Consider the following 15,780-nt stretch of genomic DNA (forward strand, 5'->3'; position numbering starts at 1 on the left):
TCTATTTGTATTTTCTTTCACATATTCATTAATATCTTTAATCGTTTTTATAGTAAAAATAAAGTCGTAAATATTGTATCAATCCCATTTCCGACTGTGTGAAAAAAATAGTGTGTCTACTAAAAACTGCAGGGAAAAAACAGAAAGTCAAGCAATGAGTACAGAACTGTGAGAGAAAAGAGAGCTTGATTTGTCGAAGATTATACTTGATTGATTCACCCAGATTTTATTTTTTGCACCAAAATCATATAAAGAGTAAAGATGGGAAGAAGATCAATCAACACCACAAAAAGTGGGAAATTCATGAATCCTACTGACCAAGCCAGTAAGTTTTAAAATAACATTTTTGTTATGCAGTAAGGATTCATAAAATTATGTTACCAATGCTAAACTTCATTTTGCATACAGTGTATGCAAAAGAAACTGGTAACCGTTAGTATTAGCTTGATCAGTTACTTAAATGACCTTTGCATTATCATGAAAAGATACTCTAACATGCGTACCAATCTCAGTTGAAAGTTTCTGACTATATTTGTATATGACATCATAATTTATACTGTATACTAGTATTGATCACTGATCACTGCACCTCCTCAAAATTCATTTTTGATTTATTATGCAATATAAGGTAAATAATATGTCCAAATTGTGAAACCATTAGGACAAGCACAGTTCCATCTTTAATTTGTTATAATTTAATTTTAAATTATTCTTCAACTCTTTATACAGCTCTCAAATGTTGATTTGCATTCTGCTAATGACATTACAATTTTCAGTAAACTTTTGCCCGTGTGTTTACTGCATATTGTAAGTTCATTTTTAACGATATGACAAATAAAAATATCCTCAAACTTTGCCATGCATTGGGATCAAGATTCCAAACTTCTTGGATTTTCCTGACAAAATTGGAAATACCTGAGCCATTTAAGTGATGAAAATATGACATTACAAACAAAGTCATGTTTAGTGAGGATGCCAACAATTGTTTTGGGGCATGAAAATTGCATTGAATCCTTGTTTGTATTTTTTTTTTCAAGTAAGTTGTTGCTATGCTTATGCCACCATGTTGCTATGCAGCACAAAGGATGAATGGGAGTTAAAAAAATTTTCATGCTGTCCCATCAAAATTTCTTTAACAATTCGTGGAATCTACCATATATGGATATTGTTGTCATTGTGCACAGAGGTGCTTACAGTGAGCAATCGTCCAATCCAATGAATGAACCAAAAAGCATGATGGTCTACTACATGTTTTTATTTTACTACAAACACGTGGGTCAGGCAAATTTAGTACGTGATTTAAAATGACTGCGGGAAAGTCAACTAATAATTATTTTTAATGTTTTTGTGAAAAACATGAAGAATGGGTATTAATTAAGATTTTTCATGCTCAACATTAACAAACAAAGTCAATTTTCTGTGTTAAATAGTACATTGAAATACCGCTCACAAAGTCTTCACAAGTAAATAAGAACCCAGTTTCTATAACTTGATATTCGTAAATTTGCCATGCTACTGGTGTTATTCCTTGTTACTTTGTTATTTGTTTACTAAATATTAAAAGTTAATGCAGTTATAAAAAACATAAGTCTATTGCTGTACGGTATTTTAATTCTCATGTACATTGATCATAGAGCGTATGTTGAGTAGCATATACATGTATATCGAAGTTGTATACATAGTAAACAATGACAATATGTGAGTACACCTCAGAGTCGATTTGTTTTGGACTAGGGAATAGTCACATCAAATTCATACTGACTGATAGTACAGCACGGGAAAAACCGCCAGGCTATTGTCTACAATGGAGTTCAGAAAACCCTAATTTTACCGTTGTAAAACATTTGTATGTAAATGTGAGCATGGAACTAGTAGATAATGATGTACATATTAAATTAAGTGTGTAAAATGCTTGCAAAAATGCATCATGTCTTTCCGAGAGCGATTTCAAAAACTGACCTTCTCGAAACATACATGTAGTATTTTTTGTAGTAACCCATAATGCAACTCATTTAGCTGATTGTTCGGTTTGCCAGTCATGTTGGGTGCCTCATTTAGCATGTAAATTTATTCTGACATCACAGAAAATAGTTTCCTCGACCTGTTTAAACAATGTGTGGATTTCAACCCGAATTTCTTCTGTTCATATATGTTGCCGTTAGAGCTCACAGCACTTGCTGTTTTTGTTATAAATTATTGTCATGATTTATACATGTAGTATACTGTAACTCATTGGAATATCTTCTTGCAGGAAAAGAGGCCAGAAAAAAGGAGCTGAAAAAGGCAAGTCTAGAAGTCATTGAATATTTGTTATCTAAAATGGTGCAATTGAAAAGGAGCATAGAAATATGGACAAACAATGTATATTACTATACAATTTAATATCATAGTATTAACATAAGTATACATATATAACTGACAGGTAGGTTTACATATCCCCCAGTGAAACACTGGAGATAAGGAGGAAAAATGCATCACATTTTGACAGAAGTGTCGTGTACTGTTGCAAAATTGAAGGTGAATTATATTAATTGTCAAGTGTGAATCACACTGTCTTATTAGGTAAACCAGTCATTCAATTATTTAATCATCAATGTAGTAAACTGCAGTTTAGGAGTCTGATTCAAGAGGGGTTTTAATATTTTTATTCTGTGATTTGAAGATGATCTAGATAATTTAAATTTTACAGTTTTAAATATCAAAACATAAAAAATACTTTTTATCTATCATAGTTATTACTGGTATGTTATTTCTCCTTAATTTTACCCACTATAACCCAGGAAATAGGCATTGCAGTATGAACTGGATGTGAAAGAAGTATTCTGAGTTGAGCTAACCTTATATTTGTAACCCAAAGTGTACTTACTGCTCCTTTACTTTAAGTTTATTCAGAAGTGAAAAGTGGCTTCACATCGATCAACAAAGACAAAGTTCCATACTGTTTTGGGGTTTACATTGTGTCTCACTGTTCTGTACACAGAAGAGAACAAATCTTTGAAAAAATCCTTGTAATTTTGCAGAATAAGAAACAGCGTATGATGGTCCGAACAGCAGTCCTAAAGGGAAAAGATCCTTTGAAGTTACTGCAAGAAATGGAAGTCATTGATCTTATGGGTAGGATTTTTTTTTCTGTCCAATAAGCATTATGTGTATCTTTTTTTTTATCAGAATGAAATTTTGACAAATTTTACAAATATCAAGCATATATAAAAACTTTTAATACCTACTAAAAAATCTTACTGCATATAGAATCTACCTTTTTTTTTAATCTTTAGACTGAATCGGTTTTAAATTGTAAATGTTTATTTTTCAGAATTCAACCCTATTGATGCACCTAAACTTAGTGAAAAAGTCTTAAAAGATAAGAGAAAGAAGCTCAAAGAAACATTTCAAAGAGTCTTGAAACTTTATGTAAGTACATGTAATTTTAACATACCCTGTTTGTATCAAACATAACTTTTTGTTTTATTCAAAGAAAATGAATTTTGATATCATTTTCGCCCATAATGTATGTCCATTTTTTTTTTTTTAGGAAAAGGAAAATCCAGAATTGGCAAAAGATTTACAGAAGCAAGAGGTTGAATATGACAGAAAAAGAGAAAAACTTCAAGTTTACTATGGTAAATATCAGAATTATAAAATAATCATTTTTACATCTTTTTTCTCATGTTCAAAGGTATATAAATAAATTATATATATATATATATATATATATATATATATATATATATATATATATATATATATATATATATATATATATATATATATATATATATATATATCATTATAAATTCAAGAAATGATTTTTTAGAACAAGTAAAGAATGCCGAGAGAGTAAAATTAGACCAGATTCCTTTACCAGCATTGCCACAGCATGACACAAGTGAGTAACATTTGTGGTACATATAAGTAATGTATACAAACTTCATGAGCTTCTAACGTACATGTAAATATAACATATTTTACTTTTCTTCTGCAGCTACATCAATGATACCCTTACCTGGGGATATACCATTACCCTTAAGCCAAGACAAACCACATGGAATACTGAAGAAAACCACATATGAGTGTGTATTATAACTCAGTTGTGGGCAGTTATGTCCCTGCTTTAAGGTCAAGATCTAGTAAATGAATTAAAACAGCCTGTAATGAGTCCAAGTATACTCAGTACAAGGATTTTCTAATACATGAAAATACATGAAAAGAGAAGACTGAAGTCGAGAATAAAGTTATAGAATTTTAATTAAGGTAAGCCAGATTAATATTTAGTTACAAAATGGCCCCTGTCCTGGGAATTTGGATTGGTAAGTGAGTGATAATAAATAATGTTAAACACAAGTTTAATAAATATATAGGAGGTTTTTAAAGTCTTAGGCCGGCACCCATGTCTTTTCCTAAAGCTTACTATGTATCTATGTAAGTGGTGCTCTCTCGATCCCCAATCCAATTTAGATGCGCCAGTGCACCCATATATATATAGGAATTTAATTGGAAGTGCACAGTTACCTATGTAATATTAAGATGTAAAACACACATGAAATCAAAATTGGTTACTTCCCCCAACCGGAAATACTGCATCCCCAGTTGAATTGTATAGAAGAACTAAATAATGGATTTTACATAATTATTACAAATGCCAGTATTAATTAAAATAGGTGCAATAGAAGAATAAAGGAAGCTATTACTTTGACAGAAGTAGGTGGTGTTCATAATTATAAGAATAAAAGCTACCTGGGCATGTTTTGTTAACACATCCAAATATGTAAACAGTAATGGCGGCTGACAAGAAATGACGATCTCAACCATGTGCTTTTAAATCATAAGATGTGTTTTTATGTGATTCAACACAACAACATAATTTATCTATTAGTAGTGTTAATTTATCTTCCATATAGATTAAATGCAGCATTTTGTAGATAGAATAATCACAAAAATTCTCATAGTTGTATACTGCCGGTTTGAACTTGACAGCTGAACTGTCACACAGCTTTTTAGTGCCAGGTCCATTATGAAGTTATAATTCATTTGAGTGATATGGGGAAAAAAAAGTTCCAAATTCATAGCTGATTTTCTTTATTTTTCATTGAAAATGACAGTTTAAAAGACTTGTTTTGTGTTTACCAAACAAATTATGCCCTGATACACCTTATTTAACCAAAAATATAGTAACTAAGCATCATTAAAGGAATTCATTCCTCAAATTTGAGAAACATGTAGGCTTCTTTCATTTACTAGATCTTGACCTTGAGTTATTTTCAACTGATAATTTTAGCATATCTTTTTTTTTTTTTTAATTTTGTAAACTTCACTGTGTAAAGTAAATTTGAACAAATCCGTAGTTACATTGAAGCATCTTCATTTGTCCTTTTCCTAGTTTAAAGGGAAAAAAAAGAATGCCAAGCTTTCAAAACATTGACAGTCAATATAAAGTCATTTACATCTAGGTTCATTTAAATGCATGAAACTGACATTGACAGATTTTATTTTGTAATTTTTGTAAAGGAAAAGTCTATCAAATTTTGACTTGGAAGCAGCGAGGCGACGCCCACCACCAGGCCCGCCCCCTGGTCCTCCTCCTATCTTGAGTGACAGTGAAGATGAAGAAGAATATGACCCTGCTAAAGGTCAGTGCCAATCTAAAATTAATGAATCTACTCTTTGTTGGGAATTTTGAAAGCATCTATTACAAACTTTGCTAAAGCCACTACAGTTGAACTTTGGTATCTTGAACACCCATATCTCAAATACCATGGATATGTCGAAGTGATTTGAAGTCCCAACCCCTTAATCTTTAAGTATTTTACCCTGGTTATCTTGAATCCTCACATATCTAAGTTTTTTCTCGGTCCTATTGAGTTTGAGATAACGAGGTTTGACTGTATTTGGGAATAATATTTGACATTTTGTATTAATATGGTTTACATATCTTGCAGGCATTGAAGAAAATATTGGTACAGTTGATGTTGATGTAGAACATCCACATGATGTTACAGAACATCCGATGGAAACAGACCATTCTTCAGGTGACTGTGAACATTTGATTTATATAAAAAAAAAAGTGTTATAAATTCATATATATATATATATAGGAGGGGATGTCTTGCTGCTTATTTTATTGGTATGAATTCTGAAATAGAAGAGATAGTTTTATCCCCCTTGAAAACCTTTGCTTGACAGTTATCAAAATTGGTTCATTGGTACCCCTTTCAGGATTAGATGATCCCTATCGATTTTTAGGTCAAAGGTCAACTACCAGTTCTCTGTTTCTAAAACATTTCTTGTTTTCAAAAGCAGGTAGTAAACAGAAGAAAATTAGATTCATAGATGATGACTCTAGAAATCCTGAGGAAGAGGAAAAGGACACCAGACTGAAATATGCTCGACCAAAGGCTGCTGGAGTTACTCCTCTTCAGGCAAAAATGTTAAAGTTAGCCGGACAGCAGGCTCCAAATAAGGAGAAAAAAGAGGTAAGCTTTGGAAATCTTTTCATATTCTTTTACAATTCTAGTATTTATTCCATGCTGGGTTACTAGAGATACTGTAGATTACTTTTTATTTGCGAGAACTTTATTTTTTCATAATTACACCAGACTGTCTGCTTGTGAAAATTTATTCTTGGGTATATTTTGGGGGTTTTTTTTAAGGATTATATACAGCAGAAACCACTGCTTGCAAAAAAATTTTATTGCTAATGAATTCCAAATAGCTATCTGGCAAAAAAAAAAAAAGGTGTCGCAAAAATATAGTGATCTACAGTACTGTAAATTATGAGTGATATAAAGTAAAAGCAGTAAAAGACAAATTCAGGTTTTTAAAGGAAAAAATGAATGAAATAAATGATTATTACAATGACAAGAAAAATATGAGCAGACTGTTGCACTTGATTACCGGTACATTGGATGATGTTTAATTTCTCAGAGAAGAAGAGATAGCGATGAGTCAGACTCAGATGATGAAAAGGCAGACAAATCACAGGAAGTTTCATCACGCTTGACTGAGAGCACCCCAATAGAGGGAACAGACACACAACAGGCAGGAAGATTAGTCCCCCCTGGACCCCCACCTGGTGCACCTCCAGGAGTACCCCCTGGTGTACCTCCAGGTGAGAATTATTGCAACTTCTACTGGTAAAATTCATACTTCAGGTACTCATATGTTTTAATTAGAATTTACAACCTACATGCAAATATACTAGACATTATCAAATAATTTTTTTCAAAAGGAGATGGGTGAACATAGCGTGCAGAAAGCCTATAGCTTCAGATATTTTAAAAATCATGTTAAATTTGTGAATTTTGTATTTAGAGTAAAGTTCTCATTATTGAAGTTTATGAAATTATTATAAAGAAAACTTTCATGAGGAAAATTTTCTCAGCAAAATTTATTCTTTTTATTAAAAAATAATGTGGTACTTGTGGGGATCGAACCCCAGCAATAAAAATCCACAGTGTCATTTTCTTTTGAGACTAGCATGCTAACCACTAGACTACATAAGTCCTGATGAATAGTGGCATTTAAATCATGTTTGTGATATGACCCTTGACTTAATGGACTTCAAGTATTTCTCGAAAATATGCGAATGTTATGTCATAAAAGTGTATTTTTAAGGTATACTGGGTCTTTGCTCCATGTTTTTGGTAACCAAAAAATGTATATTTTATGCGAACTTTCAAGATTAACTTTCAAAAAAATGGAGAGAAGACCCTATCATATCGAAAAATAGTGTTATAATATGAGAAAATGACTCATTTTAACCTCTTTAGTGTGTGTATAACATTTCATAGGCAAATAATTTTAATCTTTGTGAGATTTTTGCAAATTGTAGAGATTTTTCATACAGTATATTTTAATGTTAGATGAAATATTAAGGAAAATTTTGATATAATTGAGATTTAATTTTTCACCTTCATGTTTGTCACTCTATAGGCTTTTCGGTTGTCATATTCACCCATCTTCTTTAATATAAGATGTTATGAAAATTGAGATACATGTATTTTGTGATTTTCAATTTATTTGAATTAATGAAATAGTGGAAATGAGAAAATGTGAAAGCTGTTTTCAAAGAATATTTCTGACACAAAATACTGCACCAGTGCTGTAAAGAATAGTATCATCAAAAATCTGTGATATTTGCCTTATACAGGTCCCCCTCCAGGTGTACCCCCAATGATGTTCAGACCTCCACCTTTGAGAAGTGGTCCCCCAGGAGCACCACCCAGAATGTTGCCTCCTGGTCCCCCTCCTGGAAGGCCACAGGGACTACCACCGGGACCCCCACCAGGTTTACCTCCCAACTTACAGATGCCAGGGCAAAGGATGCCACCTGCTCCTCCAGGTGCCTTACCTGAATATTTAAGAAAAGTTTAATGTGCAATATTTACTATTTAGGCAGCTGACAGGAATTTTTTATCTACAAAATCTAAATCCTGATATAAAATCTCTTACAATATTGAGAAAACTATATATGCCAGGTTGTATTTTCTGATATGCTTATCTTAAATAGTATTTAACAATATTTTTTGTTTTTTTCTTTTGACCAAATTTTATGAAAAACATTTCAGGAGTGCCTCCTCCCAGGATAATGCGACCTCCTTCTGGTCCCCCAGGTGTATTACCCCCAGGATTGCCCCCTCCTCCAGGGGTCGGGCCTAATCCTAATGTTCTCAGTGCTCCTCCCAGCATCATGAAGCCTCCTCGTAAGTCTGGGGAGGAAGAAAAGAAGAATATGGCCACCATAGAAGCCAAACCACAGATTAAGAATTTGATGGGTGATGTTACGAGATTTATGCCTACAGCTCTTAAGGTTAAGAGAGAAGGAAAGGATGCCAAGGGCAGAATAAGAACCCACAGTGAGTTTCCTTCTGAAAAATTGATACAGTATCTTTTTTTATACTATATACATGAAGATAAATAACTTTGCTTGTGCTTTTTTTTCTGGGGGGGGGGGGGGGGCTGTCTGTTTTATTTTATATTTTATATTATTATTATTATTATTTTATATTTGGGTATAATTTTGATTAAGGCATGTCTATTGAATGTTGAGGTGCAGACTGTAAACCTGTCATAGCTATGCATATTCCTGTACATATAATAGAGCATTTGTAATAAACTTCAAAAATTAATATATATAAATGCAAATTTTTAAATATACTTTACGTGCAAGTTTGGTCAAATTATGACCCCATATCAGTATGTAACCATAAAAAGGTTCATCTTGTACCAATTCTGCTGGTAGGCATATTTTTGCATTACATTTTGATGATATTATTGGATACATGTTGTGATATGAATTTGTAAAAGACAGCACTAATAAATGTATATCAAGTTAACTGGGCATAGGTTATTGAAAATTTGATGTCTTTTAACAGCCAAAGAAGAGGAGAGACGACCAATAAGTATGTCCCAGGTGGCAGCACCGGCTGTGACAGCAGCACCAACAAAAACAAAGGACGATGCATATGATCAGTTCATGAAGGAAATGTCTGACTTACTATGATACAACCAAGGTGAAGATATAATAAGCGATGCAATGGATGAACGTTTTACGGTCATTTTATTTTCATTTTACTGTCATTAAATGATTTCTCTAATGTCAAGGTTTTATTTCTTATCATCTTATCAAACTTGTTGATGCGGAACTCACTTTGAGTATAAAAAGAATAAAAGAGAGAATAATGTAGACAAATTAAATAGTTTTTTTTTTTTAAACAGAACTACATGTAAGCATTAATGTGATTTTGATGAATTATCTCTACAATTTTTAAAGGGTTAATATTATTATTTTTCTCTGTGAAGAAAAAAAAACATTGGTATCACAAATTTGTATTGAAATTCCTGATGAACTTGAATGAATGTATAATGCATTCAGCTTTAAAGTACATAATAAATTGATTTGAAAGCTGTTTTTTTTTTTAAGATGTTAAAGTGACACCATGACAGAAAAACGCGAAAATCGACAAAAGTAGAATTTATGCATGACACATGCAAATTTTGTTCAGTTCTTGAAAGTATTAGGTTTCAGGAAATTCCAGGTTTCAGAACCTAAAAAATTTACTTTAATGGAGAAAAATAAAAGTAAAAAAAAATATTTGTATAACCCAACACAAAAATATTGCTTCACTTCTTCCTCTTACTGAAAAGTTGAAGAAATTTACCATGGTTTCAATTCCATAGATATAAATGTCGGATGACCGAGAATTTTTATACAATCTTCAAAAAAAGATGATTAGAACTTATTTCTCACTTCTGTTTGCTCCAATATAATATTGTTTACAAGTTTCACGCTAAAAATAAAGGACACGTGACCTTGACATTGTGGACATTGACGATAAAAACAAGGCGATAGAAACAACATTTGTTTTTCCAGCACTTACATTTTGCAGCCTTTTTCTTGCTTTACAGTGCAGTTGAGTTGCCAAAACTTCGCTATATTCATATTTCACATCTTTTGTTTTGTGATACAACTTTCTTAAAAGAAACACATGATTTTGACTTATTTTGTAACTTTAACAGTTTGGTTTCACAGATGGAAGTAAATTGTGAAACTACAGCTAAATAAAGGTTATGTCCCTTTGACCACTTTGAATTCAAGTACCATTTAAACATGACAAGGGTATATGCATGGGATTAAATCCCATACCTTTCAATTTAAGAGCTAATCATTTATGATTTGATTTAAAGAAAATCATTTAGCGTACATTGCTCAATGAAAACATCAAAACATGAAAGTATGTGTAGATTCATGTGCTCTGTATATACAGTATGCCAAAAGAAGTTTGATATCTAATCAATTAATGAAAGGGTGTACATGTATGCTCAGCTGAAATGGTTCAAGCTCAGTTTTACATACACAACATAGTATACCACAACTTCATAAATACATATATGTATTTAGTCTTTAAAAGTGCATTAGATGTAATCACAAGAAGAATAAACTTGTACATGCATGTATGTGTATCTCAACACTTTGCAACATGCATCCAGTTCATACTGGTAATTATCATATTAATTTTAAAATTTAAATCTGGCCTTCAGTGTAAATGGTTATTGATTTCTAATGTAAGTTTAAACTCATGGAATGCTTTTCAATATATAAAGTATTTAAACTTGCAAACAGAAATTTGCAAATACTTCATAACATGGAGAGTACATTGATATAAAATTGTTATGTGCTTATAATTTCTAAGATTTTTTTTTCTTTAATATGTTTAAAGTATTGTTATTTAAAACTGGACTTTTCAGTGATGCATTTACATGTAAATTATGGGTTGATTTAAAAAAAATTAAAAATGTTGACTGTGAAGGAAAGCTGTATTTAATGTATCATACTGTGAAAACGGAATAAATCTATGAAATTTCAGATGTAGTGTATATACATCTTGTATAATAAGCTATTCAACAAGATGCATTTGTTTGGTATATCTAAAGCTCAAAAGTAATGAACTACCATGAAACAATTAGGAAATAAGATATATGTTACTTCATAGCTATACTCTTTCCTTACCAATATACAAAATTAATGTACAGATGTCAAAATGTAATGCACAGTTTAGTTTGGATATGCTCAGCCAACTTTGAATATACATGTACATGCATTTTGATTTTCTTGACATTTCTCTCTTTTTTTTTTTCTTGGAATCAGTGGCCCTTTCTTGTGACATTAAATTCCATGACGTGAAGCTACATTGACAGTTACAATAGCAATAATCATACCACAGTATTTACTTAGTTTGAAGCTCTTCTCTGTGGTTTATTATGTCTGCTAATCTCAGTGCAAACTAAACACTGATGTTTGATAAACCTAGTTTACTTCAGGGACATTCCACATTGTATTATCGGGCCATGCAGATTTTTTTCTTTTTTCTTTTTTTTTGGGGGGGGGGGGGGGGGGGAGGGGAGGGGATAAAAGTTTGCTGACAAGGAAGTGCTTATGTTTTTTCCCAAATGTGATGTTTTCCATTCAAGCATTATATCCATTAAACCATGTTTTCTTTACTTTATTTTTCTGTTTCATCTTTTAGGGCTTCTTTGGTATGTACATGGTAATTGGTGATAATTAGATGAAGTAATATTTGTTTCAGAAGCTGTATAGATATTTGATGGATCCCATTTTCTCCTAGATTTGTTTCATTTTTCTGTATATGCTTTATAATATATTTGATATTGGAATGTCATGTGTCAACATTTAGTAAATTTAGAAGATACACATAGTCAAACACAACAAAATCACACACCATGTGCAGATTATGATTTTTAATATTTAGCAGAAAGGAGGAGTGTTACATATACCCGGGTACCACCCACTCTCCTATTCATACACTTGTGTACTTTTAGATTCCAGTAATGAATCCCATCATGACAAATGTCAGAATTCTATTGAATTTTATGATGTAACAGTGACTTTAAGTTTATTGTGGTCTTGAAGTGTTTAAATAAGCTTCATTGTATGAGAGCTTTTCACACAGTAGGTAAAAGTCCCAGATAACAGACATGAGGTCCTGTCATTTTAATATTACTTTAAATACCATCAATGTACATCTCACTTTGGTCTTAGATTGGAAATCATGTACTCTCATGTTTGCCCCCAATCTGAGATTTAAATGGGTACTGGTTTTTCATAGTTGATATTGACGTATGAAGAGGTTAATGGATAATATTATTCCACCCAAACTATTTACAGTTTAAAGGCTTGAGTATGGTATTTATTGGAGGTTTTGAGGTTGAACCTTATAATGCATAAATTTAATCTGTAAATCCTTACTCTTAACATTGGTCTCTTCCTATAAATTCTATGAGTAGAAATTTCTTTCCCCCATTTACACATTTGATTATTTCTCTGTTGAGCTATAAGACTGAGGTCATCATTTCTGTGAACTGTCCTCTATAAATGTTGAGCAAACTTGTTTTAATTTGCTGAGTTCTCTATAAGAGTACATTGAGGTTTATCTTATAGGAGTCTCGCCTTCTGGGTTATGAAGAGGGAAGCAAACAATACCCCCTTAGCTCAATATCAACTCCATTAAAACAAAGTAAACAATGTGAAGTGTCAAGTCCATTGTCTCTAGATAGAGGACTGATTATACTGTATGATGCTCTTGAAAAACCACAGAATTTTTATTATAAGATTGCTTCTTTTTTAAAACTCAGTTTCCTTTTCCTTTCTTGATCACATAGTGAAAAATGCATTTATTCTTTGAAAATCTTCTCCGCTCCTTTGTATTTAGCAAACAAACTAAGTGCATAGTTATGATAAGTAAGGGTGTTTTCCAAAATTATGGCCCTTAGGTCAGAGGTTCTGGTGTTAGGGTGGGGTTCTATTGAGCATAAAGTGAAAATGCATTAATTCTTCAAAAATGTGCATGACAAGCATGAAGTGATTTTGTCCAGCCGTATGAAGAACATCAATATAAGACTGAGAGAGCTGGGAGTCAGGAGTACTAGATTTAACGCCTGCTAATTAATCACTGTAAATTATGTAATTGATAGGCCATTTGCTTAAAAAAATATACAAGAATTTTTAATGTATAATACCAGAAGTATTTTTATAGTTTGATTGTCAGATAGACTTGCAAATAATAGATAAACAAGACAAAAATTCCTTATATATTTTGTATTATAAATATTTTTTTTTTTTGAGCAAATAGGTTGGCAATGTGATGGATTTGTGTATTGCGGTTTAATTGTGTTAAGATGGTGATGTTCACACAATCTGAGTTGTGAATTGCCAGACTATCTATCATTGTCTTATTTCTGTTGTTATTGAGCAATACCATATAAACAGAAATTTTAGCAAGGATTTAACTTTGGCATTTTTAGAGTGTTGAGATCACTAAAATTGAATATCACTAACAATTCATTCCAAATTGGAGGTTAATATCGTCTTTCTAGCCAACATAAAATCACTAAAAAATTTTCTCTCTAAAATTAATTACCAGTACTGATTTTGAAGGAAGAATTGCTAATTTGTGTCTTGCTTAAAATTCCACTTTTATGGTATATCTTCATATATCAGTTTATTTTGTACATGTATTTGATATTTTATATTAAATTACCATTCTGTGGATCCTTTACAGTGTTGTATTACACTCAGGTGACCATTAAGGCCCTTCAATCTTTTGTTTAAATGATACTTGCATTCAGTATTGCTATTTAGATTAATAGTCTTTGACTTAGTGTTTGGTGACATAAAATGTTCCATTACATATTCTTGTTGTAAAGAGAGAGGGTTATAAATATGACCCGTATGAGCATTGTGGCCAATAAATTTTTTGGGTTTTTTTTTTTTTTTTTAAGTACATTTTTGTTTTACTCATTGCAACTTGCATATTTTTAAATTTCTTTATCTATGAGTTGTGTGTTCTAAAAGTCCAGAATATATCTTCTAGTACCCAATATAACAAGGCTTTTGGTATATACCTGAATCATAAATATTCCCCTTGTTTTTCCCATATTACTCTATATATGAAATTTATTACATTTGGTAAGAAAAACAATTCATTCGTTTGAAGGAAATCCCATTTAAATATTTGTAAATCTGATTATGTATGTACTGATTAAGGTGACTCATCATTTGTCTCCATTTAATCCCCATAATCTGAATAGTCCTAAACACATACATTCACAGCTTAAGCATGGTTACATTTAGTTCACTCCAACAGTCAAATTTATTCAAATTACTTACCTTTGACCTTAGGCATCTTAGTGAAAAAAAATAATTTTAAGGTATATTTTGAAATTTATACCACTATATTGTTTTTACAGTATTGAACAAATATGATTCATTAACCAAAGTAAACTGGCTGTGTATTTACAGTTGGAATTAATTAGTAGAAGAACATTGCTGATTAACTGCAGGGGAAATTTTTAAAAAAAAAATTCGTCAATTTTACTGGCATATTTAACTGAATACCTATATTGAACAATAAACTTTGATGTGAAGTAAATGTATATTGATCAATCTTATCCTTGATATTGATTTTAAAAGAATTGGGAATGTTAAAATAAAATATATTTTGCAAGGAAATAATTTATAGATTCAGAGTGCACTAATTGACACTGAACTTTATTGACAGCACTATGGTTTGCTTTCCAGAGGGAAAATCTTGAGATAAGAGAAATATCCATTTATTGATTCTCGTTGTTTGATCACTCTTTGTAACAAACTTCATGATCTCTTTTTAGGTCAAGAACAAGTTCCCTCCCTTGACAATGTTGGTAGTTTCATCCAAACAGTAGTTATGGCTGATTCATAATGTCTGGAAGTTTGAATTTGTTAGTAATGGAGGACTTAACCCCAGAGACTACACCTAGAGGAATAAACTAGCTATCTAAAATGCCATAATTTATTCTTCATATTTACTTTGAAATATATTTTATGAAATAACAAAGTTCTGTAAGTGAACAGAGTGGGAGAATACAATTACTGAAATGTTTGTTACTGTGAACTTTCATCAGTACATTCTGATTTTTAAGATTTAAAGATCATGTATAAATCTAATGAGATTTGTGTTATGCCATGCAAGGTTTTAAATCTTTTTCATTAAAAAGAGAATTGATTTCCAGACTTTATCTTTGGAAAAATCAATTGTAGTATCAGGCTAGCATTCAGGGAATTTTACAGAACAGATACTGTTTTTTTTTCTGAAAGCTGCCACAATTTTGTAGAAAGTATGGATTTTTTTCTTAAAAAAAAAAAATCTATATTTAATGTTGAGATAATGTCTGATACTTGTTTTATGTATTGAAGTTCTGATTTAAAGAAATGTTTGCAAACAAAAA

The 15,780-nt window shown here is 31.5% G+C and overlaps 1 protein-coding gene across 2 annotated transcripts; it reads left to right on the forward strand.

The window, feature by feature from the left end:
* Positions 1-131: 131 nt before the first annotated feature.
* Positions 132-15,557, forward strand: LOC133176995 (WW domain-binding protein 11-like). Of its 2 annotated transcripts, none has more exons than XM_061312068.1 (15): positions 132-325; positions 2,252-2,283; positions 3,021-3,114; positions 3,314-3,411; positions 3,533-3,620; positions 3,815-3,886; positions 3,983-4,070; positions 5,506-5,627; positions 5,937-6,026; positions 6,295-6,470; positions 6,922-7,105; positions 8,147-8,338; positions 8,565-8,852; positions 9,372-9,509; positions 15,184-15,557. In XM_061312068.1, the coding sequence occupies exons 1-14, from the start codon at positions 262-264 to the stop codon at positions 9,497-9,499; spliced, it is 1,716 nt and encodes a 571-aa protein (XP_061168052.1). In that variant the 5' UTR covers positions 132-261; the 3' UTR covers positions 9,500-9,509; positions 15,184-15,557. The 2 variants fall into 2 exon arrangements, with proteins under 2 accessions (XP_061168052.1, XP_061168053.1); XM_061312069.1 differs by having other exon boundaries at positions 6,298-6,470.
* The last annotated feature ends 223 nt before the right edge of the window (positions 15,558-15,780 follow it).

This window comes from Saccostrea echinata, unplaced genomic scaffold (assembly GCF_033153115.1).
Source record: "Saccostrea echinata isolate AGI-Se365-2 ecotype Australia unplaced genomic scaffold, CSIRO_AGI_Sech_v1 ptg000086l, whole genome shotgun sequence".
In the NCBI taxonomy this organism is placed as follows: Eukaryota; Metazoa; Mollusca; class Bivalvia; order Ostreida; family Ostreidae; genus Saccostrea; species Saccostrea echinata.

Coding starts and splice junctions, on each gene's coding strand:
- LOC133176995 (XM_061312068.1), top strand. CDS start 262: ATGGGAAGAAGATCAATCAACACCACAAAAAGTGGGAAATTCATGAAT. Junction 5,628..5,936: donor AGAATATGACCCTGCTAAAG/GTCAGTGCCAAT, acceptor CATATCTTGCAG/GCATTGAAGAAAATATTGGT. Junction 6,027..6,294: donor GGAAACAGACCATTCTTCAG/GTGACTGTGAAC, acceptor TGTTTTCAAAAG/CAGGTAGTAAACAGAAGAAA.